The sequence below is a fragment of the Vulpes lagopus genome, chromosome 5 (assembly GCF_018345385.1).
Source record: "Vulpes lagopus strain Blue_001 chromosome 5, ASM1834538v1, whole genome shotgun sequence".
NCBI classification, from domain to species: Eukaryota; Metazoa; Chordata; class Mammalia; order Carnivora; family Canidae; genus Vulpes; species Vulpes lagopus.
Window position 1 is genome coordinate 29014585 of NC_054828.1, and position 26190 is coordinate 29040774.

The 26190-nt window shown below is 53.8% G+C and overlaps 2 protein-coding genes across 4 annotated transcripts; one reads left to right on the forward strand and one right to left on the reverse strand.

The window, feature by feature from the left end:
• Positions 1 to 568: 568 nt before the first annotated feature.
• Positions 569 to 6445, forward strand: ANKRD23 (ankyrin repeat domain 23). Of its 2 annotated transcripts, XM_041757177.1 has the most exons (9): positions 570 to 718; positions 1967 to 2113; positions 2453 to 2581; positions 3499 to 3624; positions 3891 to 3989; positions 4073 to 4171; positions 4299 to 4397; positions 4539 to 4637; positions 4733 to 6445. In XM_041757177.1, the coding sequence occupies exons 1-9, from the start codon at positions 692 to 694 to the stop codon at positions 4826 to 4828; spliced, it is 921 nt and encodes a 306-aa protein (XP_041613111.1). In that variant the 5' UTR covers positions 570 to 691; the 3' UTR covers positions 4829 to 6445. The 2 variants fall into 2 exon arrangements, with proteins under 2 accessions (XP_041613112.1, XP_041613111.1); XM_041757178.1 differs by lacking the exon at positions 3499 to 3624 and having other exon boundaries at positions 569 to 718.
• A 1970-nt stretch (positions 6446 to 8415) lies between these two features.
• CNNM3 (cyclin and CBS domain divalent metal cation transport mediator 3) lies at positions 8416 to 26190 on the reverse strand. Of its 2 annotated transcripts, XR_005987756.1 has the most exons (9): positions 24689 to 26190; positions 17262 to 17405; positions 16107 to 16256; positions 15563 to 15732; positions 15280 to 15376; positions 14816 to 14949; positions 14081 to 14219; positions 11345 to 11444; positions 8416 to 10801 (listed from the first exon to the last, which is right to left on the reverse strand). XR_005987756.1 is itself a non-coding variant. In XM_041754665.1 (8 exons), exons 1-8 carry the CDS (start codon positions 26052 to 26054, stop codon positions 10737 to 10739), a joined length of 2265 nt encoding a protein of 754 aa, XP_041610599.1. In that variant the 5' UTR covers positions 26055 to 26189; the 3' UTR covers positions 8416 to 10736. The 2 variants fall into 2 exon arrangements, 1 of the variants encoding a protein (XP_041610599.1); XM_041754665.1 differs by lacking the exon at positions 11345 to 11444 and having other exon boundaries at positions 24689 to 26189.

A 26190-nucleotide genomic window follows, 5' to 3' on the forward strand; every position in this document is an offset into this window, starting at 1 on the left:
GGGTAGGGGATCTGGATATGTGGAGTGTGGAATGTTTTTCAAGAGGTAGGAGGTGCCAATGACAGGCTGCGCTCAGTTCCTGGCTGTCACGTGCAGTAATGCACTGGCTCTCGGAGTGGCAAGGGAGAAGCTGGGATTGGGGGGGGGTGGATACCTGGGAAAGGAAACTAGTAAAAGAAAGGATGGCAGCCTTGAAACTGGGAGTGGGGAAGTCGATTGAAGCCTGGTTTCCTCCTGTAGGTGCCTTGCAGATCCCTGACGCGGTGGTCAGCCTCTTGGGTCTGTCCTTCCCGAGGTCGTCTCTACGATTCTGGCCTCCTTTGGCTTAGGACAGGCTGGCTGGGTCTTTCAGGGTCTCAGGCAGCTGGACCTGTGGCAACATGGAGGCTCACACTCAACTCTTTTTTTCTAGTGGCCCAGGCACCGCTGGCCACATGTCTATTGGTTGGATTACCCCTGAGCAGGTGTAAGGGATGGCACAGGTGCAGGAGAGTGGGTGTCTGAGGATGCACCTGACTCAGCCCAGAGCAGCTCCTGCTGTGTTCAGCGGGCTGCACGCCCACGCTGGTATTTTGGTGAGCGTTACAGAACCACTGAGCTATCTGGCCTGCCCTCCCCCAGGACGCAGCTCTCCTATAAAAGAGCTGAGCAGCTCAGCTCCTCTGACTGGGGCGTGGAGAGCAGGGGGACCATGGACACCATCAGCATCCAGCAGTTGGTAAGGACGTGGGGCGGAGGGTGGGAGGCAGGTCACTGTCTAGGTGTCCCCAGGCTGACTCAGCAGGAGGAGGTCCAGCTAGAGGGGGGCAGGCAGCTGCTATCTGTGGCTGGAGGATTAGTTTAGGGGCAGAAACGTGTGGTGGTTTTCCGGGGTGTCCATCCAGCTCCGTGAGGCAGTGAGAGGGGAGCAATGGGAAGACATCGAGTGACGGTGTCAGCTGACAACCCTTGAGTTAGTGAGTCTTGCTGGGGACTGTGATGGCAAGAGGAACAGGAGATGGCAGCTACCGCAGAGGACACAGATGTAGCCGTGGGGTGCGTGGGCTCAGCTACTGTGACAGCCGATGCTCTGGAAACGGTGCGGAGGGCCTGGCTGCCTTGGTCAGGGGGCAGGAAGGAGGGTGCTCTGGAGTTCCGGGCAGTGAGAGAAACGGCCTACCAGTGAGACTTGGGGTGGCAGTTTGGGTGCAGGGGGGCACGGGAGCCCCACTGTGGGCCGGCGCCTCCGCTAACCCGGCCCGGGACAGCCTCTCCGGGAGCTGGTTACAGGGCCAGCATTTGCTTTAGAAGAGAATGTAGTTCGTTCTCCGGGGCTAGACGCCCGAGCCCTGCCATCCTGTCATCCCCCCGTATACTTCTCAGTGCTCCCCAGCCCCTGAGCCCCTGGCGGTCAGGGAGGAAGAACAGATCATTGTGTGCTGGGTTCTGCCCCGGTTTCCTCCTCAGCCCCTTGAGTGAGCTGTGTGCTAGTTTTACCCCATCCTAGTGGTGAAGAAAAAGAGCTTCACAAGAGCCAAGATTTGAACCTAGGAATTCAGACTTTTACCCAGGAGGCATCTCTGTCCCTCTGAGCTTGGGGTCAGGTGGCAGTATGGCGTGATCTGATAGGAATGTAAGGATGACAGCCCAGTAGGGAAGCTGAGGTGTCACCTGTCCTGAGCATACCTGGACACAAGCCCAGCAGTATAAATAGATGTGGTGTCATGGCCCCGACCCTGTGTCCTGCTGACAGGACAAGGTAGGCGGCGGTTATCCTCCTAAGCCCTGGGCAACACTCTGGGGGGTGAGAGCCAAGAGCCACAGGCATCAGGGAGCGTGCCAGCAGAATGCCAGGAAGCTTCGAGAAGGGTCAGGCCACTGTGAGCTCCACTACACTAATCTCTGTCAGGAGGGATCCTATACTGCACAGCTGTGTTTTCTAAGGATTCCTCATTTTTCGGAGTTTCTCCATGTCCCGTTCCTACAGGTGTGTGGAGACAGAGTTGAAAGGAAAGTGTTGGGATGTGGACGGGGAGCTCCTGATCCTGGAGGCGGGCCCAGGGCCTGGAGGCTGGGAGCCCAAGAGGCTGTGGCCCGGGAGCGGTGGAAACTGGAAGAAGAGAAGAAGAAGAAAGTGAGTGTGGGATCCCTGGGTGGCGCAACGGTTTGGCGCCTGCCTTTGGTCCAGGGCGCGATCCTGGAGACCCGGGATCGAATCCCACGTCGGGCTCCCGGTGCATGGATTCTGCTTCTCCCTCCGCCTGTGTCTCTGCCCTCTCTCTCTCTCTCTGTGACTATCATAAATAAATAAAAATTTAAAAAAAATTAAAAAAAAAAAAGTGAGTGGGGCTGGGGGTGGCGGGTGCCAAGCCTGAGCGGGCAGGCTCTGAGCAGCGGGGACCTCAGGCAGCTGGGGTCCCCCCGAGGGCAAGGCCCGTGGCTGACGGCTGGTGTGGCCTGGTCTGTGCCCCAGGTTGAGAGGTTTAATAGCTCCAGACTGAATCTGGAGACCCTGGCTGACTTGGAGAACTTGGTTCAAAGACGCAGAGAAAAGCGACTGAAACGGAGAGTCCCCCCCAGGGCACCTGAGTCCATGGCTAAGGTGAGTGAGAAGTGGGGGGCTGGAGTTGCTGGGGGAAGCACTTCTTGGCTGGCCCCGCAGGTGGGCTTGGGCTGCTGAGCTGCACAGACTCCACTCAGGAGGCCCCACAGCCCTCGTATTTGTTTACTGGGGACCCCACAGCCCATGGCTCAACAACAGGAATGTACGCTCCCATTTCTGGGGGCCGGAAGTCTGAGCCCCGAGTACTGGCAGCGTCTGTTCCTTCTGAGGGCTGTGCTGTGCGGGAGCGCCTAGGCCTGCCCTCTTCTAGCTTAGGTGCTCCTTAGCTTGTGGCGCCCTCACCCTGATCTTGGATTTCTGTGGCACTCTCCCTGCAGGCGTGCTGTGTCCACATGTCCTCTTCCTTTCTTTCCTTTCCTTTCTTTCTTTCTTTTCTTCCTTTCTTTCTTCTTTCTTATTTATTTATTTATTTATTTATTTATTTATTTATTTATTTATTCATGAGAGACAGACACAGGCAGAGGGAGAAGCAGGCTCCATGCAGGGAGCCCGATGTGGGACTCGATCCTGAGTCCACAGGACCAGGCCCTGGACCGAAGGTGGCGCTAAACCGCTGAGCCACCCAGGCTGCCCCATGTGTCCCCTTTCATTCAGGATTAGGGCCCACTTACTCCACTGTGACGTCATCCTAACTAATTACAGGCGCAGTGGCCCTATTTCCGGATACAGCCACATTCTGTGGGTTGGCCCACCATGGCAACCCATCATGGGCACTACCGGTGCCTATTCCGTGAATCTCAGGGGTGCTGCGGGGTCAAGAACCCATAGTCTGTATAAGCCCATGCTAGTCCATGGCTGGCTCTTTGGGAGCCGCTTGGCTAGGCTGGTGATGCGGTGGCGGCCCAGGGGCCTACAGTTAGGGGAAGTGCTTTGGTCTTGTCCTGTGACTTACGCAGCCACAGCCCCAGGCCCAGCGGGAGCCTGTGGACCTGGAGATGTTCCTGAAGGCAGCTGCCGAGAACCAGGAGGCCCTGATTGACAAGTACCTGACAGACGGAGGGGACCCCAGTGCCCATGACAAGGTAGCAAAGGGTGGGGAACCAGACTGCAGTGTCAGAGCTGCCGGGGAGCCATCCTCAGTGTGTTCTAGGCCAGGCCTAGGAAACCGCTTGCCTCTTTTATGGGGTGCAAGCCCCGTGGGGCCTCCTGAGCCCAGAGTGTGTGGCCCTGGGTGTGATGAGGGACCAGGCACCTCCGTTCGGGGAACCTGTTCTGGGAGTTGGACCCAGGGCAGGGCCTCGAGGGGGCGGCCGTGCTCCCACCTGCTGATCGCCCGTCTCCGCCCCAGCTGCACCGCACCGCCCTGCACTGGGCCTGCCTGAAGGGTCACGGCCAGCTCGTGAACAGGCTGTTAGAGGCAGGGGCTGCCGTGGATGCTCGTGACCTGGTGAGAAGTGGGGCAGGCCCATCCTCCCGGCGGGCACCTGTGCAGCACCACAGCACGCCAGTGCCTCGATGCTTGTTCTGCAGCTGGACAGGACACCTGTGTTCTGGGCCTGCCGTGGAGGACACCTGGACATCCTCAAACAGCTGCTAAACCAGGGAGCCCAGGTCAACGCCCGGGACAAGGTGAGGGGGACGCTGAAGAGAAGCCGGTTGAGCAGTGTCCGGGATGGAGAAAGAGAGCACAGCCACTAGGGGCTGGAATGAGGCCTCACCAGGTGGGGGTGGCGCTGACCCTCCTTCACACCCTCAGATCTGGAGCACCCCGCTGCATGTGGCCGTGCGCACAAGACACTGTGACTGCCTGGAGCATCTCATCGCCTGCGGAGCCCACCTCGATGCCCAGGACAAGGTGGGTGCTCGGTCTTTTTGGTTTGGGTCAGCTCCGCCAGGGGACAGTGACTGATGGAGCCTGAGCTTAGGGAAGGCACCTGCCAACTGGACCCTCCTGGAGACGGGGAGCTCAGGAGGATGACCTCCCGTTTCCCAACAGGAAGGGGACACGGCTCTGCATGAGGCCGTGCGGCACGGCCACTACAAAGCCATGAAGGTGCTGCTGCTCTACGGAGCCAAGCTGGGTGTGCAGAACGCGGTAGGAGCAAGGCCGAGGCCCTGGCCCCTGGTCTGAGGAGGGCGGGTGGCCCCTAAGGAGGAAGGAGAGGACTGATCTGGTATCCTTGTTCCCAGGCTTCGGTGACCCCGGTACAGCTGGCACGGGACTGGCAGCGGGGCATCCGGGAAGCACTGCAGGCCCATGCCGGGCATCCCCGCACCCGGTCCTGACGACAGCACCCTGTAGGGTCACTTCACCTCACCACCACCATTCCATCCCTTTCACCTCCCATCCTTATGCCCTCACCATCACCCGCACCCCTCAGGTTCTCACCTTTCTTCAGCTCTCTCTCCGGGGGCTGCTTCCTCAGCCCACCCCACCAGGACTGAACAGCAGGGCCATCTGGCAGTGGGATAAAGCAGACCCCTGCCCCTGCCCAAGTGTCAGGGATGGCTTGTTCCCTGCCAGGGTGTGGGTTCGGAAAGGCAGCCCAGGACCACAGAGAAGCAAGAAGGGGGCCAGGTGAGGACTGTGCAGGAGGGTGGCACTCCAGCACAGAGCAAAACTGAATAGTCCTAAGCCTCGAGCTGCCCAGGGCTGGGCGCTAGATGTCCTTGGTGTCTCTGATGCTCAGTCTGGGAGACTGTGCCCCCCGCCCCTGGACCAGTTTCCCCTGGGTGTGTGTGTGTGGGGGTGTGATCCAGCATGAGGCCAGCAGCTGCCATCCAGGCGTTCCTGCAGTTGGCCGAGGCCCTTGGGCAGGGGATTTCTTTGGGAATTCCATTCCTATCAGCAGCAACCCTGATAGCGTGTGGAGTGGCTCAAGGCAGCTTTGGCCTTAGGGATTCTGGAGTTGGGTCTGGCTTTGAGGGGCAAGGGGGTGGGGGCGGTCAACAGGTTTGAGGCCCCCTGCAGCCCAAGTCCAGTACCAACCTGGTTGCCTCAGAAGCCCTAAGACTGGAGCTAGAGCTGATGTTTTAGGGAAATCTTGTGTCCACTGGCCCAAGGCTTCGGTCAGCCTGCCTGCTGCTCTCTAGTTGGCCAGCTGGTGGCGCTTTTCGTAGGGGTGAAATGCCTGGGAGCTGGGGATTGCTTGTGGCCCACCCAGCTTTTGGGGTGGCGGCCCGTAACCCTACTTTGCCTCAGGTGATGTCACCCTAGCACTAGAGCTTGAGCCCCGGCCTGGACCGTACAGCTGCACCTGCTCTGCTTCACCCCACCACACAGGGGGACACCAAGGAGCTAGTGGCTTAGCCCCGGAGGGGAAGCACTGCCTACTGCCTCCCCTCCTCTCTTGAGGGGTGGCACATTTAGGACCCAGCTTCACACAAGTCCTCACCAAGGTTCCTTCCTTCCACTGCCTTTTCTGTTTGACGTCACATTGGCATAGACCCATACTGCTGGCGGGCCTGGGTCCTGAACTGGCAGGAAGTGAATTTTAAGGAACTCTGCCCTAAATGGAGAACCACAGGCTGAGGAATGGGCTTTAAGATGAAGGGTATCAGCCTCCCTCAGGTACAAAGTACCTGGATGGACATCCGTTTTGCAGCAGTTCTTTTCTACCCTAACACTGGTGACCTTTTCAGGCCGAGCATAAGGCCATTCTTACTATGTGACAAAGCGACTACAGCTCCCACCAGGAGCCACACATCTTTTCCCACTGACAGCTCCTACCCTGTGGGGAACTGTGCTGACAGTTCACCAGGCACTGGAGCCATAAGGAGAAACAGGAATTCAAGTTCATGGAGAAGACTCCCCATCTAGAAGATGGGGACCCTTATGTGACAGTCAAAAACACCTTTTTATACACATCAATATTTTTTGTTCATTAAAACTGGTTGACTATCCATCACAGCTTAGTTGTCCCTTCTAGGCCACGGTGGTGGGAAGTGGGAGCAGTTCCATAGTCCCAGGGCCTGGTCTTCCTCAGCAGCAAAGCTCAACCTGTTAACCATACCGGCCTGACAGCAAGCCAGGCCAGCTATAGAGTGGGGAGTCTGGGCCCTTGGCTGCTTATCACAAGTTTTTAAAGTCCTAATGTGCAAGCTAATTAAATCAGTGTCTCTGGGGTGGGACCCAGGTATCACTACGAGCATGCAACGACATATCTAAATAGGAAATCCTTAGGAATCTACAAAGAATATCTAAAATAAGGGAGTTCAGCAAGACCTCGGTAGAAGATAAACATGCAATGACTAGCTGAACACCATGAAAATCAAATTTAATTTAAAATTGCCTTTAAAAACATGTAGATGTAAATCTAACATTTAAGGACTTCTAAAAACTACAACACACTAATGATTAAAATCAAAGAGGACTTACATGGGAGAAACACCTTGTTTGTGGATAGGAAGATGAGACCTAGTAAAAGATGTCAATTCTCCCCAAATCGATACACAGGTTTAATGCAGCTCCTACCTAATATCGCAAGATTTTTTTTTTTGTTTGTAGATATCGTTAAGATGATTTAAAAACTCATAGCTAAGGGGCACCTGGGTGGCTCAGTTGGTTAAGCACCAGACTCTTGATTTTGGCTCAGGTCATGATCTCAGGGTCCTGGGATCTAGCCCCATGTTGGACCCCACGCTCGCTCAGTGGGGTATCTGCTTCAGAATTCTCTCTGTCCCTCCCCCTGTTCTCTAAAATAGATAAACCTCTAAAAAAAAAAAAAAAAAAAAAACCTCATAGCTGAAACAATTTTGAAAAGTAAAGTGGGAAGAACCAGTCTACCCAATTTCAAAATTTACTATAAAGCTACAGGTAATCAAGACAATGGGGTAATTCATGGAGGGACAGACACAGATCAACAGAACAGAGGAGACAACCCAGAAATAGACACAAATCTGCCCACCCGATTTTGGATGAAGGTGTAAATGAAAATTCTACAGAGGAAAGCCTTTTCAACAAATGGTGCTAGAACAACTGGACATCTATAAGCTAAAAAAAATTATAAACCCTTGACCTAAATCTTACACAAATTAACTCAAAATGGGCCACAGACTTCAAGTAGAAAACTAAAAATTTTAAAGATTTTGAGAGAGTGTGAGGGCGAGCACAAGCAGGAGAAGCAGCAGGCAGAGGGAGAGGCAGACTTCCCCTGCTGAGCAGGGAGCCCGATGTGGGGCTTGATTCCAACACCCTGGGATCATGACCTGAGCCAAAGGCAGATCCCTTAACAGGACTGAGCCACCTAAGTGCTCAAAAACTATAAAAATTTTAGGAAAAAAAAAAAAAAAACCTAGGAGACAATCTTTGGGATCCAGGAGGGCTAGGTAATTCTTAGACATGATACCAAATGCACAATCCATAAAAGAAAACTGGTAAACTAAACTTCCATCAAAATTAAACTGTTACTCTACAAAGGATACTGTTAAGAGAATGAAAGAATAAACTAAAGGCTTGGAGAAAATATTTGCAAACCCAAAAAAGCCAACAAAGGACTAGTATTTAGAATATATAAAGAACTCTGAGAACTAAGACCAAACAATCCAACTAGAAATGGGTGAAAAACAAGAACAGTTCACAAAATAAGCACACAAAGATACACATCAGCCATTATGTTAATACAACTGGAAACCACAACGAGATCTCACTACGCACCTACCAGAATAGCTAAAAAATGGTGATAATACCAAATGAGTTGAGGATTCAGAGAAACTCAATTACTCACATGCTGCTGGTGGAAACATAGAATTGTACACTCTAAAGACATGTGGCAGTTTCTTTAAAAAATGAACCATGCAACAGCCACACGACTTAGCAACTGTAATACTGGACATTTACCTCAGAAAACCAATATCCACACAAAAACCTGTAATGAATGTTCATAGCAGCTTTATTTGGAATAGCCAAAAACTGGAAACCACTCAGATGTCCTTCCACAGGACAGTGAGTATATCGAGGAATACTACGCAGCAATCAAAAGGAATGAGCTATTGACACGCGCTACAACCTGGATGTAGCTCCAGAATATAACGCTGAGTGAAAAAAGCCAATCCCGAGCGGTTACGTACTATATGATCCCACTTACACAACATTCTTGAAATGACAAAATTAGATTAGTGGTTGCCAGGGATTAGAGATGGGGGGCCGAGGGGGTGGGGGTGGGGGTGGGTCTAACGGTATGCCAGAGGGAGAGCCTTGTGGTGGTGGGACGGTCATTTATCTAGACTGCTGTGGCAGCTACACAAATCTACCCGTGAGGACAGAGAACGCTCCACCCACATAGTGCCAGTGTCAGCTTCTTGGTTTTGATACTGTATTCTAACTATGTTTAAGAGTAACCATTAAGGAAAACTGGGTGAAAGGTCCCTAGCTTGCAATTTCCTAAGAATCTGTAATGGTTTCAAAATAAAAAGTTAGAAAAAAGGAAGCAAGAACTCTAAACGCAACTTGGTATCCTGGATTGGATCCTGCAACAGAAAAAGGACATTATTGGAAGAACTGATAGGATCCAAATAAAATCTAATTTAGTTTTGTACCAATGTTAATTTTTTTTAGTTCTGATAGATGTACCAGATTATGCAAAACGTTATTAGGGGAACCTGGATGAAGAGTATATGGAACTCTTAGGTGACTCTAAAACTATTTCAGGGATGCCTGGCTGGCTCCATCAGGAGAGCACTCGACTCTTGATCTCAGGGTTGGGAGTTCAAGCCCCACGCCGGGTGTGAAGCTTACTTTAAAAAAAAAATTCTTTTTTAAAAATTAAAATTGTTTCAAAAACCAAAATCCTGATGCCTAGAATAATCAAATCAGGCTCCCTGGAGGGGGGGGGGGGGGGGCTCCAGGTATCCAGTATTTTTCAGTTTGCCAGGTGATTCTAATGTACACCCAAGATTAAGAAGCACTGTTCAGGGAGAGATGATTGTAAAGTAGGTTTCCCACCTGGGCTTGCTCTTAGAATTCCTTGAGAAGTTGCTAAGCCAGCATGCCACTGTTCTCTGGCCTTCATTCCCAACCAGTCCTGGATAAGGGACCCAAATTCCTTTGAGAAAAGTTCCAGAAACACTCCTCCTTCCCTATCCCTTCTGCAACCCCAGGTCTCTGTGACACCCCAGTTTCTACACAGCTGAAGAACTGTAGACCATAAATATGGGTAAAGCAGAAGAAAACAAGTGCCTTCTTGTTCCCAATTCTCTAAAACCCTGTAGCTAAGAACAGCAAAGAAGCAATGAGCTGAAATGTTTCAGAGATACAAGAAAAACTGATGTCATGTTGTCATTAAAGAAAGGGGCTGAGGATCTACCTGTTTCATAACTAAGCCCTCCCTCCCTCACTGCTCTCCGTGCAAATTCCAGCCACGGGGGAAGGTACAAAATCGGTTACTCTCCCTGGACCTAGCAACTGAGAAAGTTTAGGGGCAGCACACCCCTTCCTCTCCGGTGTGACCTCTTTTCTTCAAACACAGAAAATGACAATACTGTTAGTGACAACCAAGCAGGACAGGCAGAGAAGTGGAAGGAGCAGCCTCCCCCGTGCCACTAGGGGCCGGCTCACTTGCTGGGGGCTCCAAGCAGCAACCTCCACAGGAGGGAGCGGACACTGGGACATACTGGTGGGTCGTCGTGCTTCGAGTTTTGGCACATGGAACAGGCTGGGGCACGTGCTTTGAAACATTGCACCGCGGAGGGAGGGAGGCCAACTAGTTCACTGCAGCCCAGGCCATGGATGTGAACCCCCAGCCACAAATAGCGCTCCTGGTTCGCTCAAAAAGTGCTGCTGGCAGCAGGTTGGCAAATTAAAAGCAAAGTGAGTACAGGTCATGGCCACATAAAGGCTGTAACCGTGCACTCACATCATGGCTTGGCCCAAAGAGGTATAAATACACTGCACTGTCACAGGGAGAAGGCTGGGTCCTAGGGACCAGAGATGACAGTGTTCTGTTCATTCCCTTCAGAAGCAGGCCTGGAAGGCTGCGCCCCAACTGACCCCCATTTCCTAAAGGAGGGCAGGACCTGCTGAAGGCTCCCGGCACTGAGGTCTGCTTCTGAGGACAGCCCAGGACCCACATCTCTAAGGGCCATCTAAAACGTGGCCTGGAGGGGATGGGGACGGGCTGACAGGAAGCCACTCCTCGGCTCTCCACTTCCCCACGTGCTTGTCCATCGCCCAGACCCGGGGCTGCCTGGCAAGCAGTTAAACCCCCGGGTTCCGCCCAGGGCTCTCCTCCGCTGGGAGGCCGGGTCTGCCATGGTTGGGCCCTAGAGGAGAGAGGGAAAGCAGAATTAGTATCAGTCAGGAACGGAAGCAGGTCCCATCAAAAACAAGTGTCAAAATCGTCTTTAGGACACGAAGGGGCAGGAAGGCTGAGGAGGCTCAGGACGCCTCAGTATCCAGGCAGAGCTGGGAGTGAGCAGTTAGGGACCCGGTCAGACTAACTCAGCCTCCCAAGAGGAAACCACTGGGAGGAGGGCTGGCCTCAATGAGAGGCAGGAAGGCAGGGCAGGGGCTTCTGCTCACAGGAGGCTGAGGCTGTACACTGGGCAAGAGGAGCCTGCCCTGGACACTAAAGCCCCTGCCCCAAAAGGAAGTTTTAGTTGCCACCACTAGGCAGGGATATCATGACCTTGCCGGTCTTCCAGAAAAATGAAAGGGAAAGTAGCAACAAAGGTCAGGACGGCCCCCTCACCTCCCACCCCCGGGGAAACACCTCCCTGCCTGGGGGCAGCCGTGTCCAGGGCTCCTCCCAGCAGCTAGAGGGCTGGGGAAGGAAAGCAAAGAGAAAGCGAAAGGAAGATATTTACCTTGGGTGTTTTCTGAAAACAAAAAATGCTCACTAGTCCACAGTCAATTATCAACTGCAGTTTCCAAATGTGCCAAAGAGGGAAAGGTCTACGGGGAAGGCTAGAGAGAGCAGAGGGGAGAGAGACAAGAGACCAGCTGTGCAGCTGCGCCGGCAGGGCCGCTGGGCCGGGGCAACCCTGGGGCGCACTGGGAGGGCAGGGGGGGTTGGGGCGGGCGCGCCCCCTGCGGCTCAGAACCAGAGGGAGCAGGAAGCGCGGCGCCCGGGGCAGACTCTCCCTTGGCAATCAGCTCTGGGAATGGCCACTGTGCAGAAGTTACCCGGAGTGTGCAGCGGCAGGCCAGGGGGTCAGGAAGCTTTCTGTAAAGGTCCAATTATTTTTAGGTCTTGCAGGTCGTAGTCCCTGTGGTGACACCTCAACCCCACCGTTGTAGCCAAAGGCAGCTATATACAATCCACACGCACGCCGGCGGGGGCCGACACGACTGCTCCCCGACACCAGCATACCCAGCGTGCCGACCCCTGCCGCAGGCCGTTCAAAATCATTGCGCCTTCCAAGCATCTCCATAAAGACATTCCTCTGCCAGCGAATCTAGTGCCAAAGTCAATCCGGATGGTTCTGACCTGCGCTATTTAAGCAACGTCCCCGACGACATCTCCATGAGCATAGCGACACCGAGATCTCGTGGGGGCAGTGGAGTGCCACCTAACAGAGATAAGCTGCATCAAGACCTCAGAGAGCTGAGGCAGAGAGCAGAAAAACAGCAGGCGAGCCTTATGGGGGGGACAAACGGCAGGCCACACTTAGAGGAAAACCAACATGACGACCCAGAACAGAGGATGGCAATCCCTTACAACTGGCAATGAGGTGCCTCGGACAAACCTCACTGGCTACGATGCTGCCTCTGCGCCAAGCGGATGAGCCATTACAGACGGGAAAACGACCCACGGAGCCACTGCAGGTTACGGGTTTCCCCGCTGTCCTATCAAGGACAGCGCTCCTATCAAGTCTTTTGTAAGCCAGCATGGCATAAAGCGAAGAAACAACTACCATCTCGTAAAGCAAAAATCCTCTTCCGAGTTCTTGCAGTTAGTGAGAACAGGTGCTAACCTAAGTCTTTTGTAAGAGGAAAGCGGCACAGCCAGTGAACTTTCAGGAGATACCTGTGGTTCCCTCGTAGGGTCTCCCAATGAGCAGCTGACGCCACAAAAGGACTTTAAAAAAAACTTTGTGCGTATAATAAAAGATGAAGTGAAGAAAAAACCACCATTCGTAGATTTAAGTCTACATCTTGTATAGAACATGTGCAGTCTGAGTAAGCAGATGAAGCCAGAAAAAAAAGTTCACATCAAAAAAACCAGAACCAAATGCTCACATCTTGAAAAAACAGTAAGATACCAGCTTTTGAGACCCAAGGCTTATGCGGTGGTGGGAACCTGTATACAAGCGGCATCGCACAAAAGGGAAGATCACCACAGCGGGTAGAGAGAACTGTGATCAGCCCTAAAAGGTAGGACCACCACGTCTCAGTGCACGTTCGCTGAGAAAGGCCCGAAACCCAGATCCAGGGTCTGAGCAGCACGCTTCAAACCAGGGCCCCCTTTCACCAATGCACAGAGATGGAGCACTCAGGGGCTGAGCCACGAATGTGGCCCAGGCAGGCGTTCTGTCCCTGGCACTTGCACGTCACTTCTCAGAAAGCATCTACCACAAAGACACGTGCACGTTCTCAATCGTGGGTCTAAGGAACCGGAGCTGTTCCCTGCAGACACCACAGCCCAGAGGCTGAGGACAGGCACAGGCTCCAAGCCACAGTGCCTCAGTCTCCCTCTGCTTTTGCTTCTTCATCTGTGAAAACAGGCCGAACTACCACCTCTGAAAATGAAGTTTTCTTAGATGAGCGAGCATGAGGAAAGCTCCTAGCACAGTGCCAGGCAGAGCTGGCGTCAAGAGCTTGGTGTCCCCATTTCGGAGTGCCAGGGGCAGAAGTATCGGAGGCCTCTCTGGAAGCCCTGCGCCCCGCCCCGTCCAGGCCCTGGAGAGTATCTCAGACCCCGACTCAGGAGCTCAGTCAGAACAAAAGTACCTTCCTGAGCCACAAGGACAACAGAGTTCCCTAACTTTTTACCACTCCTACCCAAAGCCCACTCTCCACAGGCTCCTTTTCATTCCCCCTCCCCCTTACACTCTTAAAGGCAGGGTTTGCTAGTCTGCAACCTACCCCACATCACAGTCTATTTCTTCTCACGTGATCTTCTGGCTCACAATGGAACCCAGGGTGTAAGGGGCACGCCTTAAATATTAGCTTGACCTGAAACAACATCTCCACTGGTGCCCTCTCTCAGCTTCTGAGCTGGTGTCCCCCAGCGAGCCACCTTCTGAGCTAGGCCCCCAGTGACCCAGGTCTTCATTTTCCAAGTGACCCAACCCTAGTGCTAAATGACCAAGAGTGTCTGAACTTGACCTTATTCCCATTTAGCAGCTATTCTCTAAGTCAACCCGTCCTAAATAGGTCCTCCAGAGAAGATGCTGACTGAACATACTCTGGGTGCCAGCTGGTCTACAGCGCAGGGCCATCAGCGAAAAGAGAAAAAAAGGAAAGGATGGGCAGAAAGGGGGACAAGGAAAGAACACAAGGCAGAGTGAGGGCAGATAGAGTGAGTCTGTGTGACCGGCACAGGATCCACACACCCCCTTGGGCTGATACACTGCAGGATGTGGCCGTGTGGGGCTCACCTGCTGCTGGGACTGTCTTGTCACCGAGCAGCCTGGTCTGGCTGCCTGGGATGACCTGGAGGTCTGTGTTCTCTGGGGACTGTGGCAGGTTCTGGGCTCGAGTGGCCAGGAGTGCATTGAGGTACTGCAGCCGCGTGACCTGGGGGACAGAAAGCATGACTTAGGCAAGTGCCACTGTGAAGTTGGATGGAGAGCAGGAGGTACAAGGTCACACGTCTCCCTCCCACCCACAAGTACCAGGTGGGAGAGTCACACTCAGCAGGACCAAGAAAATGAAGAGCTTTAAGTGAGCTAAGGGCAGAGAACAACAATCAAGCAGTGTCTATAGTAAGATGTCTAAAGGAAGGTGGGTGCGCAGTCCCAGCAACGGGACTAGCAAGTACAGTCTTGCTCTGGCAAGTCTCCGAGACTCAGGGAGAACTGACTCTTAATCCATACAAACTAGGGACCGAATGGTTTAGCCCCGTGGGGGTACAAAGCTGGCTAAAGCCAGCACTGACAAGCAGCCCAGATAGTCACCTTGGGGCGCCTGGCTGGCTCAGTCAGTTAAGCCTCTGCCTTTGGCTCGGGCCATGATCCTAGGGTCCTGGGATTGGTCCTACATGGGGCTCCCTGCTCAGCAGGGAGCCTGCTTCTCCCTCTCCCTCTCCCTCTGCTGTTCCCTGATTGTTCTCTGTGGCTGTCAATGAATCATATTACAATCTTAAAAAAAAAAACCAAACCCAACATAGTCACCTTGATGAGCTGCAGGTCAGAGAGGGCCCTCACGGTGTAGTCAGGACAGTATGCAGACAAGCGAGCACCATCGGCTGGCTCTGGCTGCAGGTCGTGGTGGACGGACTGGAGCGAGGACACTGGGGACTGGTGAACTATCAGAAGGAACAACCAGTGACGTCTCCGGTGGGGGCAACTGCACAGTGTCTAAGATCTACCCCACTGACCCCTCTGGAGAGGGAACAGGGCTACGAGCACGGAGAGGGTGACAAGCCCACCTCCTCCTGGGAAAGGCCAGGCAGGGGGAGCAGTGAGCAACAAAGAGCCCTAGACGCTGCCCCTTCCCCATCTCCACGGCCCAGAGATGAGAAAAGCCAGCCCATCCTGAAGTGGAACACCTGGCAGGAGGCGCAGGCTCCGGAGGAAGGGGAGGCCCACATCCTGGCCCCCGGAAAGCCCCGGCAAGCAGGTGGCCTGCAGCTTACCCGAGGACGGCGCTGTCAGGGCAGACACTCCGTAATAGGTGAAGGCTCCGTTCTCGAACTTCAGGCCCTCTTTCCCGATCTCCACCTCAACCCTGCCCTGGGAGGTGTAGGGAGCGGGAGGGAGACACATGTGGACAGATTACCTCTCCTGCCAGCAGAGAGCACAAGGAAAAAGCACCAGCCCCAACTATTCAGGGACTGTGTCTGTGGACGATCCTCCCTCTCTCAGACCCTTCCCTACTGTCTAAGCAAGTGGGAGGCTCCAGTGTGGGCTCCCGGTTACCTGCAGGATGAGAATGAAATAATCCACCGGCTGGCTGCGCTGGTACAGGTAATGGTGTGCAGCCAGACGGTTGCTCTCGTCAAACCTCACTTCCTGGTTGACGCTGGGATGCTTCAGCAGGTGCAGCAGGACCTTCTCGGAGATTCGCAGGGGGCTGAATACATCCACCTCTGCCCCATGGTGGAAAAAAGGGAGTGTCCACTGGGCCCAGAGTGGCCTGCACAACCACACCCGACTCCTGCTGCCCCACTAGCCAAGTCACCCTCCCCCAACACTGGGCGGGCCGCACACCACCTGGCGGAGGCTCCCTGCCGTGGCTCGCCAGAGGTGGCGCCAGCCTGGCCCAGCTTGCAGCCATCTGGCAGAAGGAGCTGCCCTCGGGCGCCCTGAGATGCCCTCAGGGCTACAGAGAGAAGCACAGAAGTTCTCCTGGATCCTCTCCTGCTTACTGGGAATGAGGGCACCCAGGGTCTGCCCTGGGGGCCTCCTGACCCACCTGACAGTGAGCAAGAGGGCAAAGAAAAGGCCTACTCTTTGCCCTCACCTCGAGACAGGAAGCGCTGGGTGGCCAAGAGCAGCTGAGGCGAGATTTTCACTTTATATTCATCGTCAGACACCTTGAACAAGGAGAATTCCTCTTTTCGCCGGAGAGGGGCACTCAGAGGAGCAGGCTTTTTCCTGACAGTGGCATCTCCTAGGATGGTGAGAAGGCCCGCTGACGCCATCAGTAACCCTCCAATCAGTATGACCAAAGCAAGGCACGCTGCCAAAGCCTGGGGGTTCTTCTGGGGGAGACAGCATCAGAGCCCCGGGGACACTCCCCAGCACTCCTCCTTGCTGTGCCTGCCTGCCACTCCCAGCACAGAGCAAACCTGGTACCAGGACAGAAGGGGCAGCACCCAAACTCCAGCTATCCTGAGGACGCATGGAAAGGGACCACTCCTGTCCTCCGAGCTGGGAGAGAACATTGACATGGCACCAAGGTCGCTTGTCTAACAGGCATCCTTGGTCATGAAGACACCCGTCACCAGAAGGCACATATCTATAGATTATGGGGGCTATGCGGCAGCAGCTAGCCTGGTGTCCCCACGCTCACGGCAGTGTGAAAAACCAAACTCAAGAGGCTGCACTTGGGGGAGAGACGCATGGACAAAACGATTGGCTTCATAGTAAATAGGGGTAGGGGGCTCAGTGTCCCAAGTATGCTTATGCGGCCCCGGCCATCACGTACGGGTTCTATGTCTGCCCGACCTCAGCCATCCTCCTAAGAGGCAGACACCCCTCAGACATAATCACAGGCCTCAGGATCCTGTTTTGGAAAGACCCTCTAAGCAGTAAAGAATGAGATTATTTGAGGAGAGGCTTCTGTACTGTAGAAAAGAACATGAGAAAGCCAAAGGGCCAAGGAAGACAGAAGCGTGGGAAAGGCCCGTGATGGGCAGAGCTGCCATCTGCGCCAGAGAAGCCCAAGGGAGGCACTGGCACCGCAAAGGCCCTGATCCGAGCCACCAAGTCTCCTCATCCTTCTCAGGTGTGGGCCCTCCTGCAAGGGACAACAGCCCGCTCCCTCCAGACCCTGGCTAGGGATCAGCTCTGACTGGAGATCCAGCCCCATCTCAGTGACCCGGATGCACACCACACATCTCTGTAGGCTTAGAAGGCCAGTGGAACTGGAATGCTGGTGACAGTCAAGACTCACGGTAGTCCTCAGACTCATCCAGGATCTCAGACTTGATGATCTCCTCAATGACGTCCTCCAGGGTGACAAGGCCCAGCACCTCGTAGAAGGGGTCACCTTCACCCTCGTTGTTCACCTTCTGCACAATGGCCAGGTGAGACTTCCCTGGGGGAGGGGACACTCAAGATTACAACTTGCTGGGGGCCTCCCATTTTGCCAAGTCCTACTTGGTACTAGTTCACCCAAGTGACAGAAGCCACTGCTGGTGTTCCCACAAGGTACCAGGCACTAGGGGAGACTCTTCCTAAGTTCTTATGTAAGACTGTCAACACCCTCCTGAGGATAAGCCTCACTTTACGCACGAGGCCCTAAACGTCAGGTACCATGCTCACCTGCACCGGGCCACCAGGCAGTGGCAGAGCTAAGTCAGCCCAGGGCCTACATGAATGTGGTTTAGATAAGGACACGTCAGACTAGAACAGATGTGATAGAGCTACACGCACAAGGGCACTGGTTCTAGAAGTACAGGCTCCCCTAGGGCAGTCTAAGTGGGGGACCGGTGTAGGGCCACCCAGTGACTCTCCTAAGGATGTTTTCCCAAATCTGAAAGCTGTCTATCCTTTATTTCCAGAAGCCAAGGTCCATTAAGTCATCCAGGGGGAAGATGATAAATGGTGATGCGCCAGTCAGAACCCAGACTATGTGGGAGGAAGAGCAGCAGCCTAGAACTATTCACCTCCCCCCCGCCTTAGGTGAGCTTCCTAGTTGTTTGTCAGATAAAGAAATGGAAACTTGAACAAAGCCCAAACCTCAGAGTGCTGGGGAATGCTGAGAAAACTTCAAGAACTGTCTCTACTTTTCATCTATAAAACTTTATACCTGTCCAAAAATAACAGATTGCAAACCATATATGTAATTTTAAATTTCTGAGTAGCATTAAAAAAAAAAAAAAAGGAAAAAAGACACAGGTGAAATTGGTAACATTGTAACTAATTCAATATAGCCTTCAATATCATTTTAACATGCAATCAATATAAAAATACTAAAATAGGGGCACCTGGGTGGCTCAGTGGGTTAAGTGTCGGATTCTTGATTTCAGTTCAGGTCATGATCTTACGGTGGCAAGATCAAGCCCCCCAACACGGTCCGCACTGAGTACAGAGTCTGCTTAAAATTCTCTCTCCCTTTCCCTTTGCCCCACGCCCGCCCCCCACCCAGCACTCTTTCTCTCTCAAATAAATAAAATCTAACAAATAAAAATAAAAAAATAAAAAATATTAAAACAGGGACACCTGGCTGGCTCAGTCAGTAGACCATGCGACTCTTGATCTTGGAGTTGTAAGTTCAAACCCCATATTAGGTATAGACATTACTTTAAAAAAAAAATCTTAAAAACAAATTTCTTAAAATTTTAAATTAAAACATATTTTTTGTACAGTCTTTGCAGTCTGGTGTGTTAGGCACTTCCAGCATATGTCAGTTGAGCCCAGTTACCTTTCAAGAGCTCGACAATCATATGTGGGTGGTGGCTGCTGGACGGCGTTGTGCAGGTCTAGGATATGGAACTCAGAGAACCTCATCCCAGCCATGTCCTTCATTACTAGTGAAAAAAGTTGAGGATAAAAGCTAGCCCGGATTAACATAAGGAAGTACCTGCTTCAAGAATCTTTTGGTAAAGCAAAAAGTCAAGTTCACTTCTTTGCATGAATCACACTTTACATACCTTGGGTTTAATTACAGTGTACTGAACTGAGTTCAGAAACACACTCTCTGGAAGTCTATTTGGCATGCTCTCTGCCTCATTCTTTCAGCATCCATCCCCCACCCCCAGCATCAGGGGCAAGACCTCTGCTCCAAATTTAGATAAAATGAAAATGTCCAGTCAACCAAAAGCTATTATTATTAATAGATCACTGGCCAAATAATCAAGAAAGGAATGAGGCAGGGGCGCCTGGCTGGCTCAGTCAGTGGAGCATGCAACTCTTCATCTTGGGGTGGTGAGTTGGGTGTAGAGAAGGCTTAAAAAAAGAAGAAAAGAAAAGAAAAAAGAAAAAGAAAGGAATGAGGCTGTAAAAAAGAAAACATTTACTGTATATCATCAAATTGAAGATGCCATCAATTGTGAGACACATCCTATCACAGAGATGTCGAAATACAAGACAAACAAAACACCTGTGAACTGAAGAAATGCAACTTTTAGTGCTTACTGCTTGCTAGCCCTTCAGTGCTTTATTCATTAACTTACCAGGAACAGAGTATTACTCTTATTTACAATTTGCAGAGACAACAGAGATTAAGGGAGCCTCAGTGACTCACCCAAGTGCAAAATCGGGATCGGAACCCAGGCAGCTGGTTTCTGAATCTGTTCTCTTAACCACCACACACAACTCACTTTCACTGGAGAACAAGAGATCAAATCTTAGGAGACCCTCCCCTCTGGATGAGTTACCCTGGGCCAAGGTACTATCTCCAGCACACGTGCCCTTCTAAAGAAAAGAAAGTAGTGTTCTTCAGGATGCTGAAGACATAACATCCTCATACATGACTACACGGTCTCCTCCCTTTCCAGGAGGAAAAGGCCAAGGGTTCCAAAGAACTATCTGCTCATTCCTGCTGAGACAGAAGTACTGAAAGAGGAACATAGCATTTCTAGATGCTTCCCACCCCTGGGTATTTGTGCTGGGAATGGCTCACACTGGCAGACAGGCATCACCTCTATGAGGGCCAAGGCAACCTCGCTATGTGATCTAATCTGTGAGACGAGATGAGGAAGGCTGAAGCTCAACAGAACTTTTTTTTTTTAAGATTTTATTTATTTATTTGAGAGAGAGAAAACAAATGGGAGGTGGAGCAGAGGCAGAGGGAGGAGAAACAGACTCCTTTTTTGAGTGTGGGGGCCCAATGTGGGGTTTGATCCCAGGACCCCGAGATCATGACCTGAGCCAAAGTTAGATGCTTAACCGTCTGAGCCACCCAGGTGCCCCATCGACATAAAATTTTGATCAGATCCTGGGAACCAAAGCCCAGGTTCTAGATGACCATCTAAGAGCAGAGAGAGGGGCAGCCCCGGTGGCACAGTGGTTTGGCGCCACCTGCAGCCCAGGGTGTGATCCTGGAGGCCTGGGATCGAGTCCCACGTCAGGCTCCTTGCATGGAGCCTGCTTCTGCTTCTCCCTCTGCCTGTGTCTCTGCCTATCTCTCTCTCTCTCTCTGTGTCTCATGAATAAATAAATAAATCTTAAAAAAATAAATAAATAAGAGCAGAGAGAGGGCAGCCCGGGTGGCTCAGCGGTTTAGCGCCGCCTTCGGCCCAGGGCCTGATCCTGGAGACCTGGGATAGAGTCCCACGTCAGGCTCCCTGCGTGGAGCCTGCTTCTCCCTCTGCCCGTGTCTCTGCCTCTGTGTGTGTGTGTGTGTGTGTGTGTGTGTGTGTGTGTGTGTGTGTCTCATCAATAATAAAATCTAAAAAATAAAATAAAATAAAATAAAATCTTAAAAAATAATAATAATAAGAGCAGAGAGAACCCACAATTCAGCTCCATTCTTCCGGAATGCCAGCCCCTTTGGCAGGTTACCCTTAGAACGGACTAACTTCTCCCTTGCTTGCAAACTTCTGTAAAACTGGCACAAGATTCTCAGTGACCTGTGACCCGGGATGACTGGGTAACAGATGAAAGCAGAGCCCCTGGAAGGTCCCCCGACATGGTGGCCATGCGGTTTCATCTCAAGACAATATCTGAGGGGGTCCAGACAGCAACCATGGAAAAGCAGTAGGGGTACACAGAGAACAGGCAGCTGCAGGGATTAAAAGTTTGTTTCTCGTCTGAGAGGATAATAGGCTCTGAAAATACAGGTGCCCCCGGCTGGCTGACTGGAAACACCCACAGGCCCCAGGACAGATGCCTGCCTCAGGCTCTCCCTGAGCACAGAGCCACAGGCGAGAGGCAGATGAAGCATCTTACCAGCATCAACCAGAAAGTCCTGAAAAACCTCTATAGCGTTTTAATTTAGTTAGGAGGCTCACATGTATTCATAAATTAGGTGGAAGCTAGAGAACTTTCAAAGTGCCTAATTTCTAGGACATCTGTAAAAATGCAGATGGGAGTTTAAATTCCTCTGCCTCCTCTTATTTTTAAAAGCAACTGTCGGAACACGTTCTAGAAGAAAAGGGCTAGGCTAACATTCCTCACAGCGGGCCTGACTCTTTTCAGAATTGTGGTGATCCTCTGATTTCTGACAATGAACCAGAACTCAGCTGCTTTAAAGCAGAGATTCTGAGAAGCTCACGCATCCTCATTCCTCCTTTGGTTGAACGTCCTTGAATATTTTCATTGGGAGGTTGACAAAGACAACGGGATTAATAGCTTTAAAGAAAAGACACATTATTTACTACAGCTCCAGAGTCCACTCTCTTCCTGGTAATATCTGTCTGCCCTAAGTAATCGGTAACATCTCAAGCCTGCACCCCAACCAAGGGGCGCCACACCAGAGAAGGCGCCTCGCCCAGACAGTTCCCAAACAGACAGTGCTCTCGGATGGTGGCGGCCAAGATGTCAAGGACTCCCACTTCAGGGAATTCAGAGGGCACCACCACCTCATACACTTGGCAGAGATGGGAAGGGAACGGATTTCTGAACCTCAGGCGCCATAAAGGCTGCAATATGCCCTTTGTTAGTAAGCAGAATGAAGAAAAGGCGTCAGGCTAAAAGGGACTTTAAGCAAAAATAGCTATCTGCCAAAGGAAGGAGTGCACTGCAAAGAGAAGCAGAGAGAGGCTCCAGGATGTCAGAGGAAAGACGATGCCAGTTTGCCCTCAGATGGCCCTCACTTGTCAGCGGAGGAGGAAGGCGTGGAGGGCTGAGGAGCTCCCTAACATCCGGGTTCCCCAGGGCTGCTTCAAGGCCACCACTCCAGAACAGGAGCAGCCTAGACCATGGACCTCCTCTCCCTACTGGCTCCTTTTTGTCAACATCTAAACCCAAAGTTGGTCAACTTGCCCATCTTTTTTGTTTTTTAAACTTTTATTTATTTGAGACAGAGTGAGAGAGAGAGCACGAACCAGGGGCACAGGGAGACAGAGAAGCAAGCTTCCTGCTGAGCAAGGAGCCCGACGTCGGGCTCTATCCCAGAACCCCAGGATCATGACCTGAACTGAAGGCCAGACAACCACTGAGCCACCCAGGTGCCTCTCAACTTGCCCATCTTAAAACCAAAGAGCAGGGACACCTGGGTGGCTCGAGGGCTGGGCCTCTGCCTTTGGCTCAGGGTGTGATCCCAGATTCCTGGGATCAGGTCCCTCACTGGGTTCCCTGCATGGATCCTGCTTCTCCCTCTGCCTGTGTCTCTGCCTGTGTGTGTCTCTCCTAAATAAATAAAATCTTTAAGAAAAATAAAAATAAAAATAAATAAAGAGCAGAAGATCTCCTTCCCCTGCCAGTCCTCTCTCTGTCACTGCTCTCTGGCTTCCACTCTGCAGCCATAATTCCAGGAAGGCCCATCTATGTCAGCTGTCACATCCCGTTCACTCCATCACCCCACAATGGAACACCAATCTGCTCTTACAAAGATCAGGGGTATCCTGGCTGCTGGATCCAAATGACATGATGTTGGCCTCTGCTGATCATTTGCCTTCCCTTGGTTAAGTGGTCTCTTCCCTTAGCTTCTAGGACATTCTGAACTCCCAAGCTCTCCTCAGCAGCTCTCCTCCGTTACCCTCCACCCCTTATATGCTTGTGCCCTCAGGGGTTTGGGCTTTTTGCACCACTTCTGTGGCTTAAGGGGCCACTACCATACCACCAACCAAATCTTTATCTTCATTGGGCCGCAGCATAGACAAATTTCAATGTCCAGAACAAATTCACAGGTGCCACCCTCCCCCAACATTATGACCTCCTTTCTCTGTAGGTGCTCTGCCTCAGGGAAGAGCAACAACACCCCAAGCAAGAAACCCAGGCCTCACCCTTAGCTCCTCCTGCTCGCTCCACAGCTCCTCAGCCAACCACAGAGCCCTCTCAATTCCACCTCCCAAAGTTGTCCTGGATCTCCTTTCCCGGCCCACTGCACATCTTTGTTCAGCCTTTGATCATTTCTTAGCTGGACCCCCTACTCACTGTTCTCCATATCAGTCAGTGCTCTGCTCAAAGTCAGCACCCTGGAGGATCCAGACCAGCCATCCCAGAGTCTCAAGCTGGGATGTGGCAGGGGCGGGCTGGAACCCACCTCTGCACACTCCAGGGCTGGCAGTTCTAGCCACCAGGCCACAAGAACCTCTACTGCCTCGAGTACTACAATGGCCCAGATGGAGTACTCACCACCAGAGATCAGAGACCCCACCTGGGCATCCCCTCCCCACAGAGGAACTGCATGACCACTTTCTGGGAGAAAGAGCCATGAGCACCCAAGAGATGCTCTAGCAAGCTGTCAGAGCTGCACAGCAAAGCCTCCCCACTCAATCCTCAGGTACAGTAAGGATAGTAACTGCCCAACTTTTCAATACCAAGCCCTACGTATACTCTTGTGGCCTGGGGCCGGCAGACTTCACAGCTGCCAGGAAGATCAGGGGATCTGCTCTCTTCCCAGCCTCACATTATGCAGCCTTTAGGGTCAAGCCCATCCAGAGCCCTGGGGTGTCCGCTGTCCTCATCCTGTAGGAGTGCAGGAGTGAGAAGCATGGCTGGTGGACAAAGAGCAGCCACGCTCTGGGGAACACACCCACGCCTTAGGATGGAGAGCACTACAGAGGAACCCACACCTTCACACTTGGAGGTTGGGTCTCCATGTTTACCCATGTGACCTTAGAGTTGCTCAGATAAACCAAGGTAAAGGGAGGTGAACTGTAGAGTTAAGGGAGACGCCAAAAGATCTCACTCAGTCTTAGAAAAGGGGAAGTTAAAAAAAAAAAAAAAGAAAGAAAGAAAAGGGGGAGACTAAATCAGCATTCATAAGGTTCCTTCTGGTGAAATCAAGGTGGAAGTTTCTTCCACACCTGCAGAAAACCAGGCATCACCCCTTCTGTTATCAGCAAGGCAGCAGCTTAAAACCAGAGACCTTAAAACCACGATCCCTGGAAACTTCACAGGCCCAGCTATTTTGACACTGTGTGCGCAGGTGATAACATCCAGGTGTCTGGAGACTATCCTCTTTTCTATTTAAGAGTATAGGCCTGTTACAAAGCCAAAGCCCACAAAAATGACCCTGAAGCTGGTGAGTCAAATGGACACGGCTCCCCAAATCAGGCCTACCAGGAAAAGGGGGATTTTGCTTTCTACCGCGCCCGGAACGACAGCCTTTAGGTATCTCAAGAGGCCACTGAGCCCTGTGAGGCCATCATCTCCAAGGGCCCTGGGAGGATGGGACCCTTTCCCTCGAGGCTTCCATAACTCCCTCCCCCCTTTCTTCCAGCGGACGGCGCTGGCATTCGTGTCCCCTCCCCGATGTCCCGCAGTTACCTCGTTTGAACTCCTCCAGGACGGCGTCCAGCTTGGTGTCGTTGAAGACGAAGTGGAGCGGATGGTTGTAAAAGCGGGTGATGGTGCTGAGCGGCGTGCAGTCTTCGGGGTCCACGAAGGCCAAGTCCTTGAGGTACAGCATGTCCACGATGTTGGAGCGCTCCTCCTCGTACACCGGGATGCGCGTGTGGCCGCTCTGCATGATGCTGGCCAGGACGCCGAAGTCCAGCACGGCGCCGGCGTCCAGCATGAAGCAGTCCTCGAGCGGCGTGAGCACATCCTCCACGGTCCGACAGCGCAGCACGCCCTTGCTGAGGTCGCTGTAGGGGTCGCCGCCGCCGCGGGCCAGCTCCAGCACGCGCTCGCGCAGCCGCCCGGGCCGCGCCGCCAGCTCCAGCAGCTGGCCCACGGGCAGCGCCACCGGCAGGGTCAGCAGCACGGCCAGGCGGCTGAGCAGCAGCGCGCGCGGCGCCAGCGCCAGCGCCCAGCGCCCGCTCACGGCGGCCGGCACCACCTCGCCCACGAGGAACACGAGCCCCGCGCTGCCCAGCACGGCGGGCACGGCGCGCTGGCCGGCCGCGCGGTACAGCAGCACCGCCAGCGCCGCCTGCGCCAGGCTGGCCAGCAGCAACAGCGCGCCCAGGGCGCAGCCGGCCCAGCGCCGCGCGGGCTCCAGGCGCCGCGCCGCCGCACGCTCGGCCTCCGTGCCGCTCTCGCGCAGCACCTGCACCTCGGCGGGCGCCAGCGCCAGCGCGCTCAGCTGCAGGCCCCGCGCCAGCGCCGCCAGCGCCAGCAGCCCCGCCGCCCCCAGGCCCAGCGCCCAGGGCGGCGCCGCCTCCTCCGCGGCCGCGCCGCCCGGCTCCACGCGCACGGCCAGCAGCGCCGAATGCGGGCGCACGGCCTCGGCGCGCAGGCGCAGCAGCGCGCTCCACTCGCCCGCGGGGGCCGCCACCTCCCGGGCCGCCGAGCCGCCCGGCTCCCCGCGCACCGCCAGCAGCCCCGAGTGCGGGCGCGCGGCCGCGGCGCGCAGGCGCAGCAGCGCGCGCCACTCGCCCGCGGGGGCCGCCGCCGCCGCCGCCTCCCCGGGCGCCGCGGCCGGCCCGCCCTCGGGGCAGCCCGCCCCCTCGGGGGCCACCCAGGACCAGGAGCTGTTGGCCAAGCCCGAGCCGAAGAGGCGCAGGCGGAAGGCGGCCTCCGGGGCGGCCCGCGCCTCTCCTCCGCGCGCCCACCCCGCGTCCGCGTCTCCGTCTTCCTCCAGACAGACGCCCAGCACTCGCGGGCCCGACGCGGCCTCCCCGGCGGCGATGCCCAGGCACAGCGCGGCGAGCAACCAGCCTAGACGAGCCGCCGCCGCCGCCGCCGCCATCGCCTGCTGCCCCCTCTCGGCCTCCCGCGCAGCCTACCCCTCCGCCTCCCCCGGCCCAATGGTCGCCGGCCTTGGCGCCGCCTCCGCCAATAGGCGGCGGGCGAGGGCGGGCCTCAGGGTCGGACTAGGCTGCGCC